Source organism: Helianthus annuus, chromosome 1 (genome assembly GCF_002127325.2).
Source record: "Helianthus annuus cultivar XRQ/B chromosome 1, HanXRQr2.0-SUNRISE, whole genome shotgun sequence".
NCBI lineage: Eukaryota > Viridiplantae > Streptophyta > Magnoliopsida > Asterales > Asteraceae > Helianthus > Helianthus annuus.
In genome coordinates, this window is record NC_035433.2 from 58,907,961 (window position 1) to 58,925,541 (window position 17,581).

The window sequence follows — 17,581 nt, forward strand, 5'->3', positions numbered from 1 at the left end:
ACAAGCCGTTAGAATTCCAAGTCGGAGACAAAGTACTATTGAAAGTTTCTCCCTGGAAAGGAGTAGTACGATTTGGTAAGAAAGGAAAACTGAGTCCAAGATATGTAGGACCATTTCCAGTAACCCAACGAATAGGACCAGTTGCTTATCATTTACAACTACCAGAAGAACTAGCCGGAGTACATGATGTATTTCATGTATCCAATCTCAAGAAATGTTTATCAGACGAATCCCTGGTAGTACCTCTTCAAGATGTAGAGGTAAACGAAAAGCTAAAATTCGTAGAAAAACCACTACAGATCGAAGATAGAAAAGTTAAATTTCTCAAGCACAAACGACTAGTGCTGGTCAAGGTCAAATGGAATTCAAAGAGAGGACCGGAATACACTTGGGAGCTAGAATCAGAAATGAAGCGCAAATATCCTCATCTATTCCAATAAATCTCGAGGACGAGATTTTTCTTAAGGTGGGGAGGATGTAACAACTCTCACTAAAATCAGTAATTAGGATGGTAATTATTTATTAAGGAACCCCTAATTGAGACACCCAAGTAATTCTGCATAAACCCTGAAATTTCCAGAACAATTGGAATCAGGATCAGGGCCCCTAAAACTCAAGGGGGGTAAACCCTAGTTGACGATTATCCAAATTATTCGTTGTCAAAATTTTAAATTATAAATCTATCAACTCAGCAAAGCTAGTCCCGAACCTGGCTACCCTATAAATAGACTGCATCCCTTACGGACCGTAAGGGATTTGGCTTACGGTCCGTAAGCGTGTCCAAAAATCAGTATAAATAGCAGACATTGGCACTTGCATTCTGTCTTTAGAACGACGTCCAAACTCACTGTGTACGTCGAATTAGAGCAATAGCAGTACAATTAACACACACGGGTCACGAATCGCTGCCGCAATCAGGGTAATAACTCGATCGCTATTACGATTCAACATCTGATCGATTATAACTATCCAACGATTGTTTGAGTGCTGCTTGACGTGCAGTCGTGGTACACGCAAATTTAATCCCAAAAACAACTATAGATAGTGGTAAGAGGGTATCGAACTAAGGGAGTATGTGGAAAGTATGTCGATTGTATAGCTTTGCAATTAAACTACAATTAACCTAATTTGCAGAAAATAAAGATCAATGATTTAGATTGTTGTTTTAGAAAACTAAATTAATAACTAAGAGCAAATTGAAATTGGTTGTTTAACAGATTAGGAAAACAATGACCATCTTAGGATTCAGTTTCTTTAAACAATTGTGTGTAATTCCAACTAGAAAGAGTTACATAGACATAACTCGTGTATAGATAATTGAAGTGATAAAAGGGAACAAAGTACTCGGATTGTATAAACGCGAGGTTGTTTCCCGATGACCAATTAATCAATAACCAACCCTAACCCTTCCCGTGATATCTCGATTGCCAACGGCACCAAGAACGTACGATCGAGACTAGAAATTGCACTATCAATTAACATGCTACAAGCAATTATGCATACACCATGATAAACAAGCAAACACAAGTTATCATTCTAGAAATTCAGAATTAAACACACAAAAGTTCAAGAGAAACCTGCACCTAAGATGATCACCGAAACTTTTAGCCACACATAGCTTGGTGAATCATCATAACAAGCAATTCAATGTTCATACAAATTGAAAACACAAACCGAATGTTAGGAATCGTTTAGAACCAAGACAAGACAGCCAAAATCGCCCCCAAAGTGTTTCACAAACGTCCAATGATGAGAATAGGTGAAAAGACACCCCCAAACTGATTTTAATGAGGCAGTTACAAAAGTTTCCGCAGCTTCCACCGTAATTTACGGCTCCACCGTAAATTACGGTGGACACAAATATGTTACGGTGAGATTCAACTGCTTTACGGTAGGCACCAGGTGATATTCAGGTCCACCGTAACTTACGGTAGGACCGTAAGTTACGGTGGAAGGCTGGATGTTATTCTTTGTTTCATCTTTTGCTTCAACTTCAACCCGTACAACTCCAAACCGTCCGAAGCTGCGTTTTTCTTCACTTTAAGCCGCTAAACCGCACCTGAGACATGAGCAACAGTAGTTATCTAATTCGAGATAATTACACACTTAGATGAGGGATAAACTTGTCTTTTAACATCATAAAGGGTTGTCCAACGGACCACCCGTCACATCCCCACACTTAACCGTTGCTTGTCTCAAGCAACTCATCAAATCAGTTTCTACACAAGTGATCAATGTAAACCAAGCAAAACAAGCAATCTTTTTACTAACCCCTTTTTTAACACCCAAAACAATGCACCCCTTTCTAAATCTCTCCTCTCGGCTACAATTGAATACTAGCAAAGATAAGCTAGACACACAATAGGCAAACGGGTGGTTGCACAATCATAGGCTTGTACCTAAATCGATTCTTCTCCTATAAGTGCCAAAAATGAATGCAAATCAAAGGGACTTTCAAGGTTGTAATGTGGCTAGGTGTATGGGTAGGAAATGGGATATATATGAAGTAGCGAAAATTTGGCCCGGTCTTTTTATTACACAAATAAACAAAATAACAAGTACCAAACTAACTACTAACTACAAGACAACTAAACATCCTTTCTTTTCATTTTTCATATTTTTTCTTTTTTTTTTCTTTTCTGATTTTTCTGGTTTTTTTCTTTTTTTTTTAACATAGAAAATAACCATGCAATAAAGCATCACATATCTACATCACATTACAACAACTACTACTAATACTAAAAGACCGGGTCAAATTGGGCAAATTTTTAGGTAAGTAGCTAGGGGTAACAAATGATAGGCTTTTAGGCACAAAATTGGGCAACTAAATGTCCAAACCCCCGCCCCTCTCACTACCATGCTCATATATATAACTTATGAGGTCCAACCCCCCAAATCCCACACTCGCTCACACCAACGACGAGGCTACCTAAATGCCCTTATCCTTTCTACATTCATGTCTAACTAAGGACTCAAATCGCATTCAAGCACAAGTTCTAATGCACCCCCACCCGTAGCCACTCTCATCAAAGATAAGCATTATTTATATACAAGTGTGGCTACAATTCTCACCAAGAATGAAAAAGGTATCAAGGGTTGCCGGTGCACCAATTTGAGTTTAATCTAGGGTGTTCAAATTTTCACATCGTTTTGCTTGGCTCAAAATTTTTCAAAATCTTCAAAAATTCCCCCCATCCCCACACTTGGGATACATTGACCCCAATGTATGGCTTTAGGAGGTTTTGATCACTAAAATCATTCAACATCAACAAAAAGCTTCTTCACTCAAACCCCAAATTTCTTTTTGGATTTTTCATTTTATAATTTTTTTTATGTTTTTCTTCTTTTAAAAAAAAAAACATGACACCACCAACAAGCACCAACCCAACAAAACAACACAATCATACACCACCCAACCGCCCAACCGTAAACAAAACAAAACAAACTAACACATATGCACAAAAATATACAAAAGAGAAACACAACCTTACTAATAGTAGCGCGGTCTCGGAGGTCCAAAGATGGAAGACATCATGTTGTTCCATTCTCCAAATGCAAAAGAGCCGCTACTACTACTTCCTCCTTGTTGTTGTTGGGCTCCCTCTTGTTGCCTTGGGTCAATCCATTGTGAGTGGTGGATCGGCGGGGTTGGATACGAAACACTACCATCATACGGTGGTAGAGACGCATAATCCACATGTTGTGGATCCACAACCACTGGCCGCCCGGCATGATAATCAGTGTGCATCCTCCTCTCTTGATCGTCATAATACCGATTATTCGTTTCCACCTCTTGGGAATACGCAAATGTGCGGTTCCATGCCTCATTACGATCAAAATTTTGCTTCAAAGAACGCTCGATACTTGCACTCATCATGGTATTTTGGTCATATAACATCCGCTCCGGACCCGACCACGTGTCGAAGACGGAAGCCGGAGGACGTTGGTTTGCTATTACTTCTTGCATGGTACCTTCATACGCCCACCCGGGCACATAAGATCGCTCAGTATAATCGTAGAAAGCACCACCAAAACCTCCACCATGACCCCCTTGGCCCACATTCAAATTCACACCGTCTTGCGGTTGCTCCTCATAATCTTCATCCCCACTTGGGATCTCCGCTTCACTCTCAGGTTCATCCTCTTCACCCGGTAACAAATCTCTTGCACCCGCTTTAAGAGCTCTCCATCTTTGACCCTCGGATTTTAACTTGTGATACCGCTCCGATTGGGTATATGTCCAACCACTTCCCATTTTGTCTAACGTAAACGGTTGGTGCCTCTTCGTTACCCCTCGATCCTCCGAAGTAAGAGCTTTCTGCTTCTTCATCAACCCCGTGATGATCCTACAATATGGGACAATGTCCCTTCCATATTTATTTCGGCTCATCCACAGGTGGTGCATGATGAGATAGCGTATCGGAAAACGTGGAGACCCATGCATTAGCGAATAGAGAACAGGTACCTCCGGGAAACTCACCTGTTCCTTATCTCCTCTGCGCGGTATCACATTCAACAAACAAATAGCTAGCAACAGCTTTGCTTCGATTCTCAAATTTTTCCGGTACAAAATTCCATGATACGTACCCGGCAAAAATAATGTTGCTAACATATCGTTCCACCGCGGGTGCTTCTCCGGTTTCACTAACAGATCATCGAGAGTGGGAATCCTGTAATCACGAGCCGGGAGACTGTCATACTTCCCGAGCTTCTTCAATGTGTCAAAGGACATCTCCACCGGTACCCCGTGTACCTCACCAATTAACTTCATCTGTGATGGCTTGTCATAATTGCTACATTTCAAAGTTGCCATCCATTCTTGTATCTCGGTCATAAACAAGTTGCTTTTGTCTTTATCGAAACATTTAAGCGCCGATTCCCATCCTAACGCTCGAAATTTATCAAACACCCCAAACTGTTGGAACTCCACTTCCCGAACTTCTCGTTCACAAATGAAGGTCGCTGCCTTGTTCTTGAGCTTATTCATTCTATCATGATATAATGTTGGCTGCCACTCCTCTGGCTGGTCATCCAGAGGACCCGAATCCCATACCGGCTTATCATGTGGATCCAACTCCATTTCTTCTTCACTCCCACTCTCGCTTTCACTTATCCGACCCACATATTGCCTTTTTCGCGGTTGTTGTTCCACTTGTTTGCCTTTCCCTTTCGATGATGACGAACTAGATCCCGCTTTTTCTTTTGTCTTAACCATTTTCCTACACACATGAGAACAAACAACACAAGGAAACAAAGCAAAATTAGGCTCCTCTCTCCAAAATATCCCCACACTTGCTTGTTACTATGGTTGTAGATGCTAGTGAACTATAAGTGTATAAGTTTTTCAAAAATTTGGGCATGGTGTCTCTACAATGTAGAAATCCCCAAAAGTTCACTACTTTACTAACCATCCTACATCTACAACCATACTCATGTTCAAGAACAAGTAACACTATAAACAAGCAAGTGGGGATGAACAAACATCAACAATAACCTCACTCTTCACAATGCATCATCAAAATACACAAATTAAACTTCCATACCTTGTTTTGAAGATGCTAAAGTGCTTGTGAAACAAAAACTCCAAAAACCCCCAAAAATTTTCGGACTAGGGTTTGGAATTCGGACCCAAAAAACTGCGTTTTCTTGTAAATCTCTTGTCAAAATCAGGAACTACGTGAAAAATTAGTCAATATAGAATCCAATTTCACTTAGTTTGGACAAGAATTGATGAAGCTATGGAGGGTTAAAGGTTGGAGAAGAAGAAGAAGTTGTGGGTCTTTGAAAGAGATGGTGATGGTGATAGATGAAGAAGAATTGTGTGGATGGGGTTATGTCACGTGACCAGATGTTATGATTTGTGTTTTTGTTTTTTTTTTTAGGTTAAACACGGAACCGAAACGACCCATTCACTTTTGCTGCGTACCGTAACTTACGGTCCCACCGTAAGTTACGGTGAGACCTGAACCTTAAAAATCCACCGTAAATCAGTAGCGAAATACCGTAAAGCCTCACTTTTTTTTCTTTCCACCGTAAATTACGGCAATACCGTAAATTACGGTGTTAACTGGGCACTTCTGATTCTACAAAAATTGAATTTTTTAAGTGAATTTTTTGTATTTTTTTTAGTTTTTTCGATTTTTTTATGTTTTTTATTTTTTTCAAAAACGTGTAAAAATCACCCTACCCCCTCAAAAGTCCCGTGTTGTCCTCAACACAATGTTAGAGAAATTCGTGACCCGAACATCCCCACACTTGTTTCAAACATGGATTTCGAGGAAATGCGGCAATTGTGCAAACTATACAAAAAAACAAAACAAAATACTACTATGTACACTACCAAACCTGGGCCTCTCATGGTTATTCCTCATCGACCGGGCGCAAGATGTAGCCCGCTTTGTCAAGTTCCAAGTTGTTGATGTCGTTCCCCTCCAAGTATGGCTTCAACCGGTGACCGTTCACCGTTTGTTGTTTCAATGTTTGCTCGTCTTGGATATCTACATAACCAAACCTTCCAACTCTCCGAATGACGTACGGACCCATCCATTTGCTTTTAAGCTTACCCGCGAACATCTTGAGTCTTGAGTTATACAACCAAACTTTTTGACCCACTTCAAACGTTTTCTTTCTCAATTTCGCATCATGCACCTTCTTGAGTTTATCTTTATAGGCCGATGCACATTCATACGCCTCATCCCGAATCTCTTCTATTTCGCTCAATTGCAACTTTCTCAACTTCCCCGCCTCATCATAATCTGCGTTAACCGTCTTAATTGCCCAATGTGCTCTATGCGCTAACTCCATTGGCAAGTGACAACCCTTACCATACACCATCCGGTAAGGCGTTGTGCCAATAGGAGTCTTGTAGGCCGTTCGGTATGCCCACAATGCATCGTCTAACTTACTCGACCAATCCTTTCTATCCGTTCTTACCGTCTTCATGAGAATCTCTTTGATTTGACGGTTGGACACTTCGACTTGTCCACTCGTTTGCGGATGGTAAGGTGTGGCAACTCGGTGATTCACGCTATACCTCTTCAATAGTTTCCCAAAGTTGAAGTTCTTGAAATGCGAACCACCATCACTTATAATGACCCGCGGGATTCCAAAACGAGAGAAAATGTTGGATTGAACAAATTTACAAACGACCGAATGGTCGTTTGTTCGTGTTGCAATGGCTTCAATCCACTTCGAGACATAATCCAGCGCTACCAAAATGTATAGGAAGCCATTCGAATTCGGGAAGGGACCCATAAAATCTATACCCCATACATCAAATATCTCAACAACCAAGATTGGTTGTAACGGCATCTCATCCCTCTTCGATATACTTCCCATTTTTTGACAATTTATACAATTTCTAGCGAATTCACATGCATCCTTGAAAATGGTGGGCCAATAAAACCCACATTAAAGAACCCGATAGCCTGTTTTGTGCCCACTAAAATGTCCCCCACATGCGGATGAATGGGCATGGGTCAAAATTTCCAACACTTCTGTTTCGGGCACACACCTTCGTATAGCTTGATCCGGTCCAATCTTGAAGAGATCCGGTTCATCCCAAATGTATTGCTTCGCTTGAACCATAAATTGTTGTCGGCGCTTTTTGGTCCAATGACTTGGGATGGCACCCGTGGCTAAATAGTTGACATAATGAGCATACCACGGTGCAACGAAAGTGGAAACGGCTAAAAGTTGCTCGTCGGGAAAACTTTCATTAATCTCACTAACATCATCAATCCCTTCCACCGGAATCCGAGACAAGTGATCCGCTACTACATTCTCACTTCCCTTTTTGTCTCGGATTTCTAGATCGAACTCTTGTAACAATAAGACCCACCGAATCCCCGGCAGCGGCGCCAAAATTTGAAGTGCAGTCGTGGTACACGCAAATTTAATCCCAAAAACAACTATAGATAGTGGTAAGAGGGTATCGAACTCATGGAGTATGTGGAAAGTACGTCGATTGTATAGCTTTGCAATTAAACTACAATTAACCTAATTTGCAGAAAATAAAGATCAATGATTTAGATTGTTGTTTTAGAAAACTAAATTAATAACTAAGAGCAAATTGAAATTGGTTGTTTAACAGATTAGGAAAACAATGACCATCTTAGGATTCAGTTTCTTTAAACAATTGTGTGTAATTCCAACTAGAAAGAGTTACATAGACATAACTCGTGTATAGATAACTGAAGTGATAAAAGGGAACAAAGTACTCGGATTGTATAAACGCGAGGTTGTTTCCTGATGACCAATTAATCAATAACCAACCCTAACCCTTCCCGTGATATCTCGATTGCCAACGGCACCAAGAACGTACGATCGAGACTAGAAATTGCACTATCAATTAACACGCTACAAGCAATTATGCATACACCATGATAAACAAGCAAACACAAGTTATCATTCTAAAAATTCAGAATTAAACACACAAAAGTTCAAGAGAAACCTGCACCTAAGATGATCACCGAAAGTTTTAGCCACACATAGCTTGGTGAATCATCATAACAAGCAATTCAATGTTCATACAAATTGAAAACACAAACCGAATGATAGGAATCGTTTAGAACCAAGACAAGACAGCCAAAATCACCCCCAAAGTGTTTCACAAACGTCCAATGATGAGAATAGGTGAAAAGACACCCCCAAACTGATTTTAATGAGGCAGTTACAAAAGTTTCCGCAGCTTCCACCGTAATTTACGGCTCCATCGTAAATTACGGTGGACACAAATATGTTACGGTGAGATTCAACTGCTTTACGGTAGGCACCAGGTGATATTCAGGTCCACCGTAACTTACGGTAGGACCGTAAGTTACAGTGGAAGGCTGGATGTTATTCTTTGTTTCATCTTTTGCTTCAACTTCAACCCGTACAACTCCAAACCGTCCGAAGCTGCGTTTTTCTTCACTTTAAGCCGCTAAACCGCACCTGAGACATGAGCAACAGTAGTTATCTAATTCGAGATAATTACACACTTAAATGAGGGATAAACTTGTCTTTTAACATCATAAAGGGTTGTCCAATGGACCACCCGTCACTGCTCAAATTGAGCTGATACTTTGTTATTCGTTGTGATCCAAGAAAAGTGTCGTGAAGCACTCTAAGCTCAGAGAAGTGGCTCAATATGAATAAATAAAGAAACATGTTTTGAGAAATAAAGATTTCCTTGCGAAATCATCTTATTGTAAATTATGGGAGTTTATCCCTAACTTTATTTAATATATTAAACGGGCATTTTTAGTATTAAAAGATCCTGTATTAAAAGACTTCCGTTGTCGCCTAAATTAGATACCACGGGATTCCTGCCTCGCAGCTCTTGAACCGAGTCAAACCGGGGCTGAGGGCCGTGACAGCCGATCGAACGGTCCGTTCGATTGATCGACCTGAAAGGTAAGGATACTTCAATGTTTTCAAATACTGCAACAAAAACCTCAAAAGGTCAAACCATCATACACAAACACATCTTACTCAAAGGAAGAAACAATCTACTCGAACAGCCCATCCGATCGGACCTACCGACCGACCGGACAGGCTGTCCGAATGGACTAATAATTGAACGAACAAGCCATCTGATCGGACCTACCGTCCGATCGACCAGGCCGTCTGACCTTCCACACTTGTTTCCATTTTACGCATTACGCATCGTTATACTATCGAACTATTTTGGCTAACCCTACTCTCAAGCGCTCCCTTCAATCCATCAACCGCTGTGAGTATACTCGAACCCTTTTTGCTTTAGCACGTTTGGGTGTTACATACGTTACTTATCTAAATCACAATCGAACACACTACTCAATTACTTTAAATGCTAACCGTTCTGCATGTATTACGTGACTAAATGAATGCTTGTTGTTATGTTTACACGTGGAATGCTGTGTACCTGCCTTAACGACGTAGTACTATGGTTGGACTCAACACCCGTTCACACGGGGGTTGTTAAGGACAATTACTTGCATGGATTACGGTGGTAATCATGTATTGCGAACTGCTTCAGGCAGTCAACCCGCAGTCATTGGTATCGATAGATCCATGTCGATAATTAACATGCTTTGTTTTCCTCTGTGCACGTGCTGGTTATGCGTAAAATATTTCGAACTCTATATGCTATTATCAAACTTGTATGCTCACCTTTACGTCATATGCATTGACTTTATTTTAACGTATGTGACAAGTGTTTAAGATGCTTAGCTGCTAGGAAGGCGTAGCTAGAATAAGAGTCTAGAGCATAGTTGTCTGTAGATCTTGCAGGACGAGTCTCTAGTCATAGATAAACAATATTTATTTATTTAAATCTGAGTTGTCGGAACATAATATTTGACTAGTTGTTATCTGTAATAATTTGTTTTACTATTTGAGGTACGGTATGGGACGTATTATATAAATTGAATAGTAATAATAATTGTTGTGGAACTTCTGGACAATCTGTTTCGCTCAGTGCCATGCCCCGATGAATCCGCCATCGGTTGGGGTGTGACAGATTGGTATCAGAGCCATAACTATAGGGAATTAGGCTGGACTCGACCTAGTTCGGGTCGACGTCTTAGAGACCTAGACTATAGTTAGGAACCAACAGAACAAGCTTATGTGCTATATCCTACTGATCCTCGCTATCACTGCACTCGAATTTTCAAATAGAGTCAAGCGATTTAGCCAAGATTAGGTGTGAAAGCCGCAAACTCTCGACTAAGTTGCTGGATCAATACTGTTTTATCAACTTATCAATGATTTCTTCATTAGTCTTTTTAATAATGAACGCTCGATTTACGAGGAAAATTATACCAAATTAGGAGTGAAATTCACATTTTGATGAATAATCTCCTCTATTTTACTAAAAACAAGAAAGAAGTTGCTAAGCCAGGGGTGAAACCCTAACCTTGACAACTTGTTCCGACTTTTATTTATCTCACCAAAGCCTCGACGGACTCCAACGACCTGAACTCACGAGTATGACCTAGGGAATCCGTGTTGAATGCCCAAGAATCGAGGTAGAAACACGATCCCGAAAGTCGGAATGTGACGACAACTCTTTGAGAATAGTCGAATCGCTTTGGGTAGTCGATGTCTAATAGTCGCAGACAATCTATCTTTCGATTTTATGTGTTTCGATTCTGAGCCCGCAACTGCTGACTCTGATGATTCGTTGATTTTTATGTGTATTATGTGTATTTATCTGTTTACGTGTTTAGATTTTTGGAGAATTATTCGATTTTGCTATCACCTCGATCGACACACACGACCCGCATTGCTCCTCTATCTCAAGACGATAACAAATCGCTGCAAATCTAGACGATATTATGCTATGATATACGCTTATACTATACTCGACATGCTATACGACTATACTATGCTACTCGATATGCTATTCGCGATCGCTATATTCGAACGACACGCGAACTTGGAAGGATAGGTTTTTGTATTTTGACTGCATCTGTGATTAAACTGCGTATTTGCTTATGTGCTACTGTGATTCTGTGCCCTATGTGCTTATGTGCTTCTGTGATTATGTGATTTTCGTGCCTATGTGTTTATGTGACTCATACTTTATCGTGTTCCTGAGCTTTAGTAAGTAGTAGACGTGTGAGGTGAGATTCGATTTGTTGTGTCTGAGACCTACGACGATGTCTGTTGCAGACCATGTCGTCATCTGGACACCGAACCCCTCTTACTCGCCAAGAAAAGAGAGACCAACGTCTTGCTGCTATCATCGCCAAACAAGTAGCAAAAGCTGTGAGCGATGTTTATGAAAACGTCAGCAAATCGTCTGAGGAGTCGAGAACCGAAGCTCCTAAAGATGCCACCAAGACTGTTTTCAGCTTCAAACAGTTCAAGGCATGCGGACCAAAAGAATTTACCGGGGAAGATGGCCCTACCGTTATGTTCCAATGGTTTGATTCGGTCGAAGTCATTCTGCACCAAAGCGGCTGTCCGGAAAATCTCCGTACCCTAAATGCGACCGGCGTCTTCCAGTCCCGAGCTCTAGACTGGTGGACGGCCGAACGAAACCCAAACGCGGGAATGATGCAGCTTATGATCTGACTTGGGAAGCGCTGAAAGCCATCATGATGGACGAATTCTGCCCTCCCCATGAACGCCAAAAGCTGGAGGACGAGTTTTGGAACATCAAGCAGAAGGATGGAGACAACGCTGCCTTGACCGCTCGCTTTAAGCAGCTCAGCATTATCTGTCCCGATCAAGTCAAGACGCCCGAGATAGCGATCAAGAAGTACATTCGATCTCTACCCGACTGTGTTGCCGACTTTGTTCACGCCGCCAAAACATCATCAATTGAGGAAACTTACTTGCTTGCCGCCGAGATCAACGACAAGCGGGTGAAATCTGGTTTCTGGGATAAGCCCTCCAAGTCTCTGCATCAAGCTACTACTGCACCGACCGCCGATACCACCACTGCTCAACCATCCAAGTTATCACGCCGAAAGAAGAAGCACAATAACAGCAGTTCCAGCAACAAGAACTGTGCTGTCACTACCACTGCTGCCCCTCTGCAAGCCGTACTGGCTCAGAAGCAGTTGCATCATCGACCAGCACCAGTTACTCAAGCACCGCCAGCAAAGCGTGCATACACAGGTCCCCACCCGCTCTGCCCGACATGCTCATATCATCATCCGGTGGGACTCGCCTTTCGTTTCTGCGCTCATTGCAATATGTACGGTTATTTCACTGCGAATTGTTGCTATGGTCCCCGTAACACCGCAGCTCCTGCCACTGCTCATCAAGCTCTACTCCCAGCCCCGCAAGGCCAACACGCAGCTCAAGCGCCCGCGATCAATGCTCGAGTCTGCTTTGCATGTGGTGATCCTAACCGTTTTACAAACATGTGCCCGAATAAGGTTGTGAAGCAAGAGCCTCGGCAGCAGCAACAAGCAGTACGCGCCAGAACCTTCAACATCAACGCTCATCAAGCCCAGGCTGACAACAACGTGGTTAATGGTACGTTCCTTGTGAATGGTATTTATACATCGTGTTTGTTTGATACTGGAGCCGATAACTGCTTTGTGTCGTTTGAATTCGAGAAGCTCCTTAGTCGTAAGTCTATTATCTCCCCTCGTCAATCGAAGTTGAAGTCGCTACTGGAAGAACTGTCGCCGTTAACTCTGTTCTCTGTGATTGTACTCTCGAGCTCAACAATCACATCTTCCCAATCGATCTCATTCCGATGCAACTCGGAAGTTTCGACGTCATAGTAGGCATGGACTTTCTTTGCGAAAACCATGCTGAAGTTGTGTGCTTTGATAAAATGATTCGATTTTCGCTCGCAAATGGTGACTGCTATGTGTGTAAGGTGAAACTGCTTCGAAAGGTCTCAAGCTTATGTCATGTGTCCAAGCTAGCAAGTATTTCCGCAAGGAATACAGAGCTTTCTTGGCCAACATTGTAGTAGCGGAGAAGGAAAAGAAAAATAAAGCCGAAGTTAAAGACGTTCTAGTGGTTCGTGAATTTCCTCAGGTGTTCCCTGATGATCTTCCTGGACTACCGCCAAGTCGTGATATCGACTTTCGTATCGACCTCATTCCTGGAGCTAACCCCGTTGCCAAATCCCCTTATCGACTCGCGCCATCCGAAATGCGGGAACTCTCGAACCAACTCCAGGAATTGCTTGAAAAAGGCTTTATTCTGCCGAGCACCTCCCCATGGGGCGCGCCAGTCCTTTTCGTCAAAAAGAAGGATGGGGCGTTCAGGATGTGCATCGACTATCGGGAGTTGAATAAGCTAACCATCAAGAAGCGTTATCCTCTGCCTCGAATCGATGATTTGTTTGATCAGCTGCAAGGTGCTACGTGTTTCTCGAAGATCGATCTACGGTCAGGCTATCATCAATTGCGCATTTAGGAAGAAGACATCCCCAAAACCGCTTTCCGCACTCGATACGGCCACTACGAGTTCGTTGTTATGCCTTTTGGTTTAGCTAACGCACCCGCGGTTTTCATGGATCTGATGAATTGCCTGTGTAAGCCATTTCTAGACCCTTTCGTCATCGTGTTCATCGACGATGTCTTGATCTATTCCAAGTCGAAAGCCGAACACGCGCAACATCTACGTTTGGTTCTCGAGTTACTCCAAGGGAATCAACTCTATGCCAAGTTCTCCAAGTGCGAATTCTGGCTGGAGGAGGTTCAGTTTCTAGGTCACATCGTTAATAGTCAAGGTATACATGTCGATCCCGCGAAGATTGAAGCAGTTAAGAGTTGGATTAGGCCTAAGAACCCGACTGAAGTTCGTTCTTTTCTCAGACTAGCGGGCTATTATCGACGATTTATCGAAGGATTCTCTAAGATCGCTGTGCCGCTTACCGCTCTTACCCATAAAGACAAGCCTTTTGTTTGGGGAACCGAACTAGAGTCTGCTTTTCAAACCCTCAAGCATATGCTTTGCAATGCTCCTGTTCTCACATTGCCCGACGGAAACAACGACTTCATTGTCGATGCTTCCAACCTTGGTCTTGGTTATGTTCTCATGCAACGAGACAGGGTTATAGCTTACGCATCTCGTCAGCTCAAAATCCACGAGAAGAACTATACAACCCATGACCTCGAGCTAGGCGCGGTTGTCTTTGCATTGAAGATTTGGCAACACTACCTGTATGGTACCAAGTGTACGATCTTCACCAATCACAGGAGTTTACAACACATATTTAATCAGAGAGAACTTAACATGCATCAACGCCGATGGGTAGAACTTCTTAATGATTACGACTGTGAGATTCGTTATCATCTAGGCAAAGCAAATGTTGTTGCCGACGCGCTCAGTAGACGGAGTTATATGCTCAGTATTCGCAATACTCAAGCCCAGCGCAACCTCGAAACCCTCATCCGCGAAGCCCAACATGCTTGTTTTAATGAACGCACTTTGAAGAAAGAGAGAATCTATCACGATGGAGCTCAGCTTGTAAGCAAATCGAATGGGATCTTCTATTATCTGGACTGAATTTGGATCCCTAAGTGGACCGATTTGTGAAAGATTTTGATGAACGAAGCCTACAAATCCCGATATTCTATTCATCCCGGTGCTGATAAAATGTACTAGGACCTTCGCTACAGGTACTGGTGGCCTGGCATGAAAAGGGATATCGCTCTCTATGTTGGAAGTTGTTTGACTTATGCAAGAGTCAAGGCTGAACATCAAAGACCATCTGGCTTACTCGAACAACCGCCAATCCCTATATGGAAGTGGGAGAGTATAGCTATGGATTTCATAACCAAACTCCCGCCCACGCCTCAGGTCACGACAGCATTTTATAGTTGATCGTTTGACCAAATCAGCCCACATTTTGCCAATACGGGAAGACTACAAGGTAGAACGATTAGCCCGAATCTACACCGACGAGATCATTTGTAATCATGGTACGCCTCGCGACATCATCTCTGACCGTGATGCTCGGTTTACCTCGCGATTGTGGGAAACGTTTCAAGCAGCCCTTGGTACGTCGCTTAACTTAAGCACCGCATTCCATCCTCAAACCGATGGGCAGACTGAAAGAACGATCCGTACTCTTGAAGACATGCTTCGTGCGTGTGTTATAGACTTCGGTGGTAATTGGAATAAATTCCTGTCATTTTTTGAATTCTAGTACAACAACAGTTATCATACCAGCATCCAAATGGCACTATTCGTGGCCTTATATGGAAGAAGATGTCGATCGCCGATTGTGTGGCACGAGATCGGTCATTCGCAACTAACCGGTCCCGAGTTACTACAAGAAACGACTGACAAAGTCCTCCAAATCCGAGACAACTTGTTGAAAGCTCGAAGTAGACAGAAAAGTTACGCCGATAGAAGACGCAAGCCCCTTGAATTTGACGTTGGCGACTACGTACTCCCAAAGGTATCACCTTAGAAGGGTGTGGTCAGATTCGGCAAGAAAGGGAAACTAGCGCCTCGATATGTTAGACCTTTTAAGATTCTGGAAAGGATCGGAAAAGTCGCCTACAGACTCGAACTACAGGAGGAACTTAGTAATGTCCACCCGACTTTCCATGTGTCAAACCTCCGGAAGTGCCTGGTTGAGCATGATTTAATTGTACCTCTCGACGACCTTCAAATCAACGGAACGCTGAACTTCGTGGAGAATCCTGTCGAAATCATGGATCGCCAAACCAAGCAACTCAGACGCTCGCGCATTCCTATCGTGAAAGTCCGATGGGAAGGCAAACGAGGCGCGGAGTTCACTTGGGAGCTTGAAAGCGACATGAAGGCGAAGTACCCGCAATTGTTCAAATGAAAGTCTAGAGAGAGAAAGTAGCAAACGCGATTCATGGTGTTGTGCAGCTTTCAGCCTAATTTCGGGACGAAATTCCCTAAACAAGGGGAGACTGTAACACCCCGTGTTTTCAAAAGTCAAAGTCAGAGTCAAGATTGACTTGTTTGACTATAGTTAGTCCATTTTCATGTTTTTATTAGTTGTATTATGTGGAGTAAGTGTTAATAATCAAGAAATCGAATGCCCATCAATGCGAAACGCTATGCAACTTGAATAGCAGGAAGTAACAATGCGATAAAGTCAATTAATCAATAAATAAGCTAATCAAATCATCATCGAACTCGAGACTCGAATTATGCGACTTTGGTGTTATTATACGTGTGTGTGTGTGCCTTATGTGCTACTTGTGCGTGTTTACTTTATGTTATGTGTGGTGTTCAATCGAATCGAAACTCGAAACTCAATCGAACTCAATCGAAACCGAAGTACGATAATGGGTGGAAAAGGGATAGTGCGAGATATAAATGCTTGTATGTTAGATATAGTGGTTGGGATTAAAAGTAATTTGAATCAGAAACTCTATCGTATTCGTATCGTCTTCAATCGAAATCGAAATATCAAAAATCGTCGCACCGAACGCTCAAAACAGGCAGCTGAACGATCAGGCTCCCAGCCGATCGAACAGCCCAGCCGATCGGACTGCTGTCCGATCGGACAGGCTGTCCGATCGGGATGCCTGGCCGATCGGCCAGCTCTTTCCTCTTTTGGCATCCTATAAATACCCCTGTCATTGTCATCTTTACCACTTTTGGAAAGCTCTGACCGACCAGCTCGTGCTCTCGTCCTTTTTCTCAGATTTCTCTCAATTCCGGTAAGATATTATCCTAAATCTTGTACTTTCTTGATCTATACACACTCCTACACCTTTCTATCTTTCAAATCCTAACTTTTAACCGTGAAATCATCAAGATTCAAGCGTTCTAGGATGATGTCATCATGGTGTTCTTGAAGAACTTCATGTTTTGGCCTCATTCCACCAAGAATAACTTGGATCTAACCGATTTCCACATAAACAAACAAAGATCTGTTATTGATCTAAACATAATCACGGTGTAAAGGATTCAAAGATGGATTTTCCAACTTTCTTTCAACTCTTTTACACTCAATGCCTTCAAACCGATAGAAATGAAGCTTGTGCCGACTTACTAATCAATCTAGTAGTTGTGCGGTTCAAGATTCAGGTTCTATCCACGAGGTTCACCGATTTCGGGTTACGCATTAAACTCCGTTCCGAACCATTCATCGGCCAGATTTGGGTGATTCCTGTCCGAGCAGGAGAAACAATTAAGAACGAGGGTT

General features: G+C 42.4%; 1 protein-coding gene across 1 annotated transcript; it reads right to left on the reverse strand.

The window, feature by feature from the left end:
- Positions 1-3,310: 3,310 nt before the first annotated feature.
- Positions 3,311-5,721, reverse strand: LOC110936432. Its single transcript, XM_022178826.2, has 2 exons — positions 5,544-5,721; positions 3,311-5,219 (listed from the first exon to the last, which is right to left on the reverse strand). The coding sequence occupies exon 2, from the start codon at positions 5,213-5,215 to the stop codon at positions 3,491-3,493; it is 1,725 nt and encodes a 574-aa protein (XP_022034518.1). The 5' UTR covers positions 5,216-5,219; positions 5,544-5,721; the 3' UTR covers positions 3,311-3,490.
- Between the last annotated feature and the right edge of the window lie 11,860 nt (positions 5,722-17,581).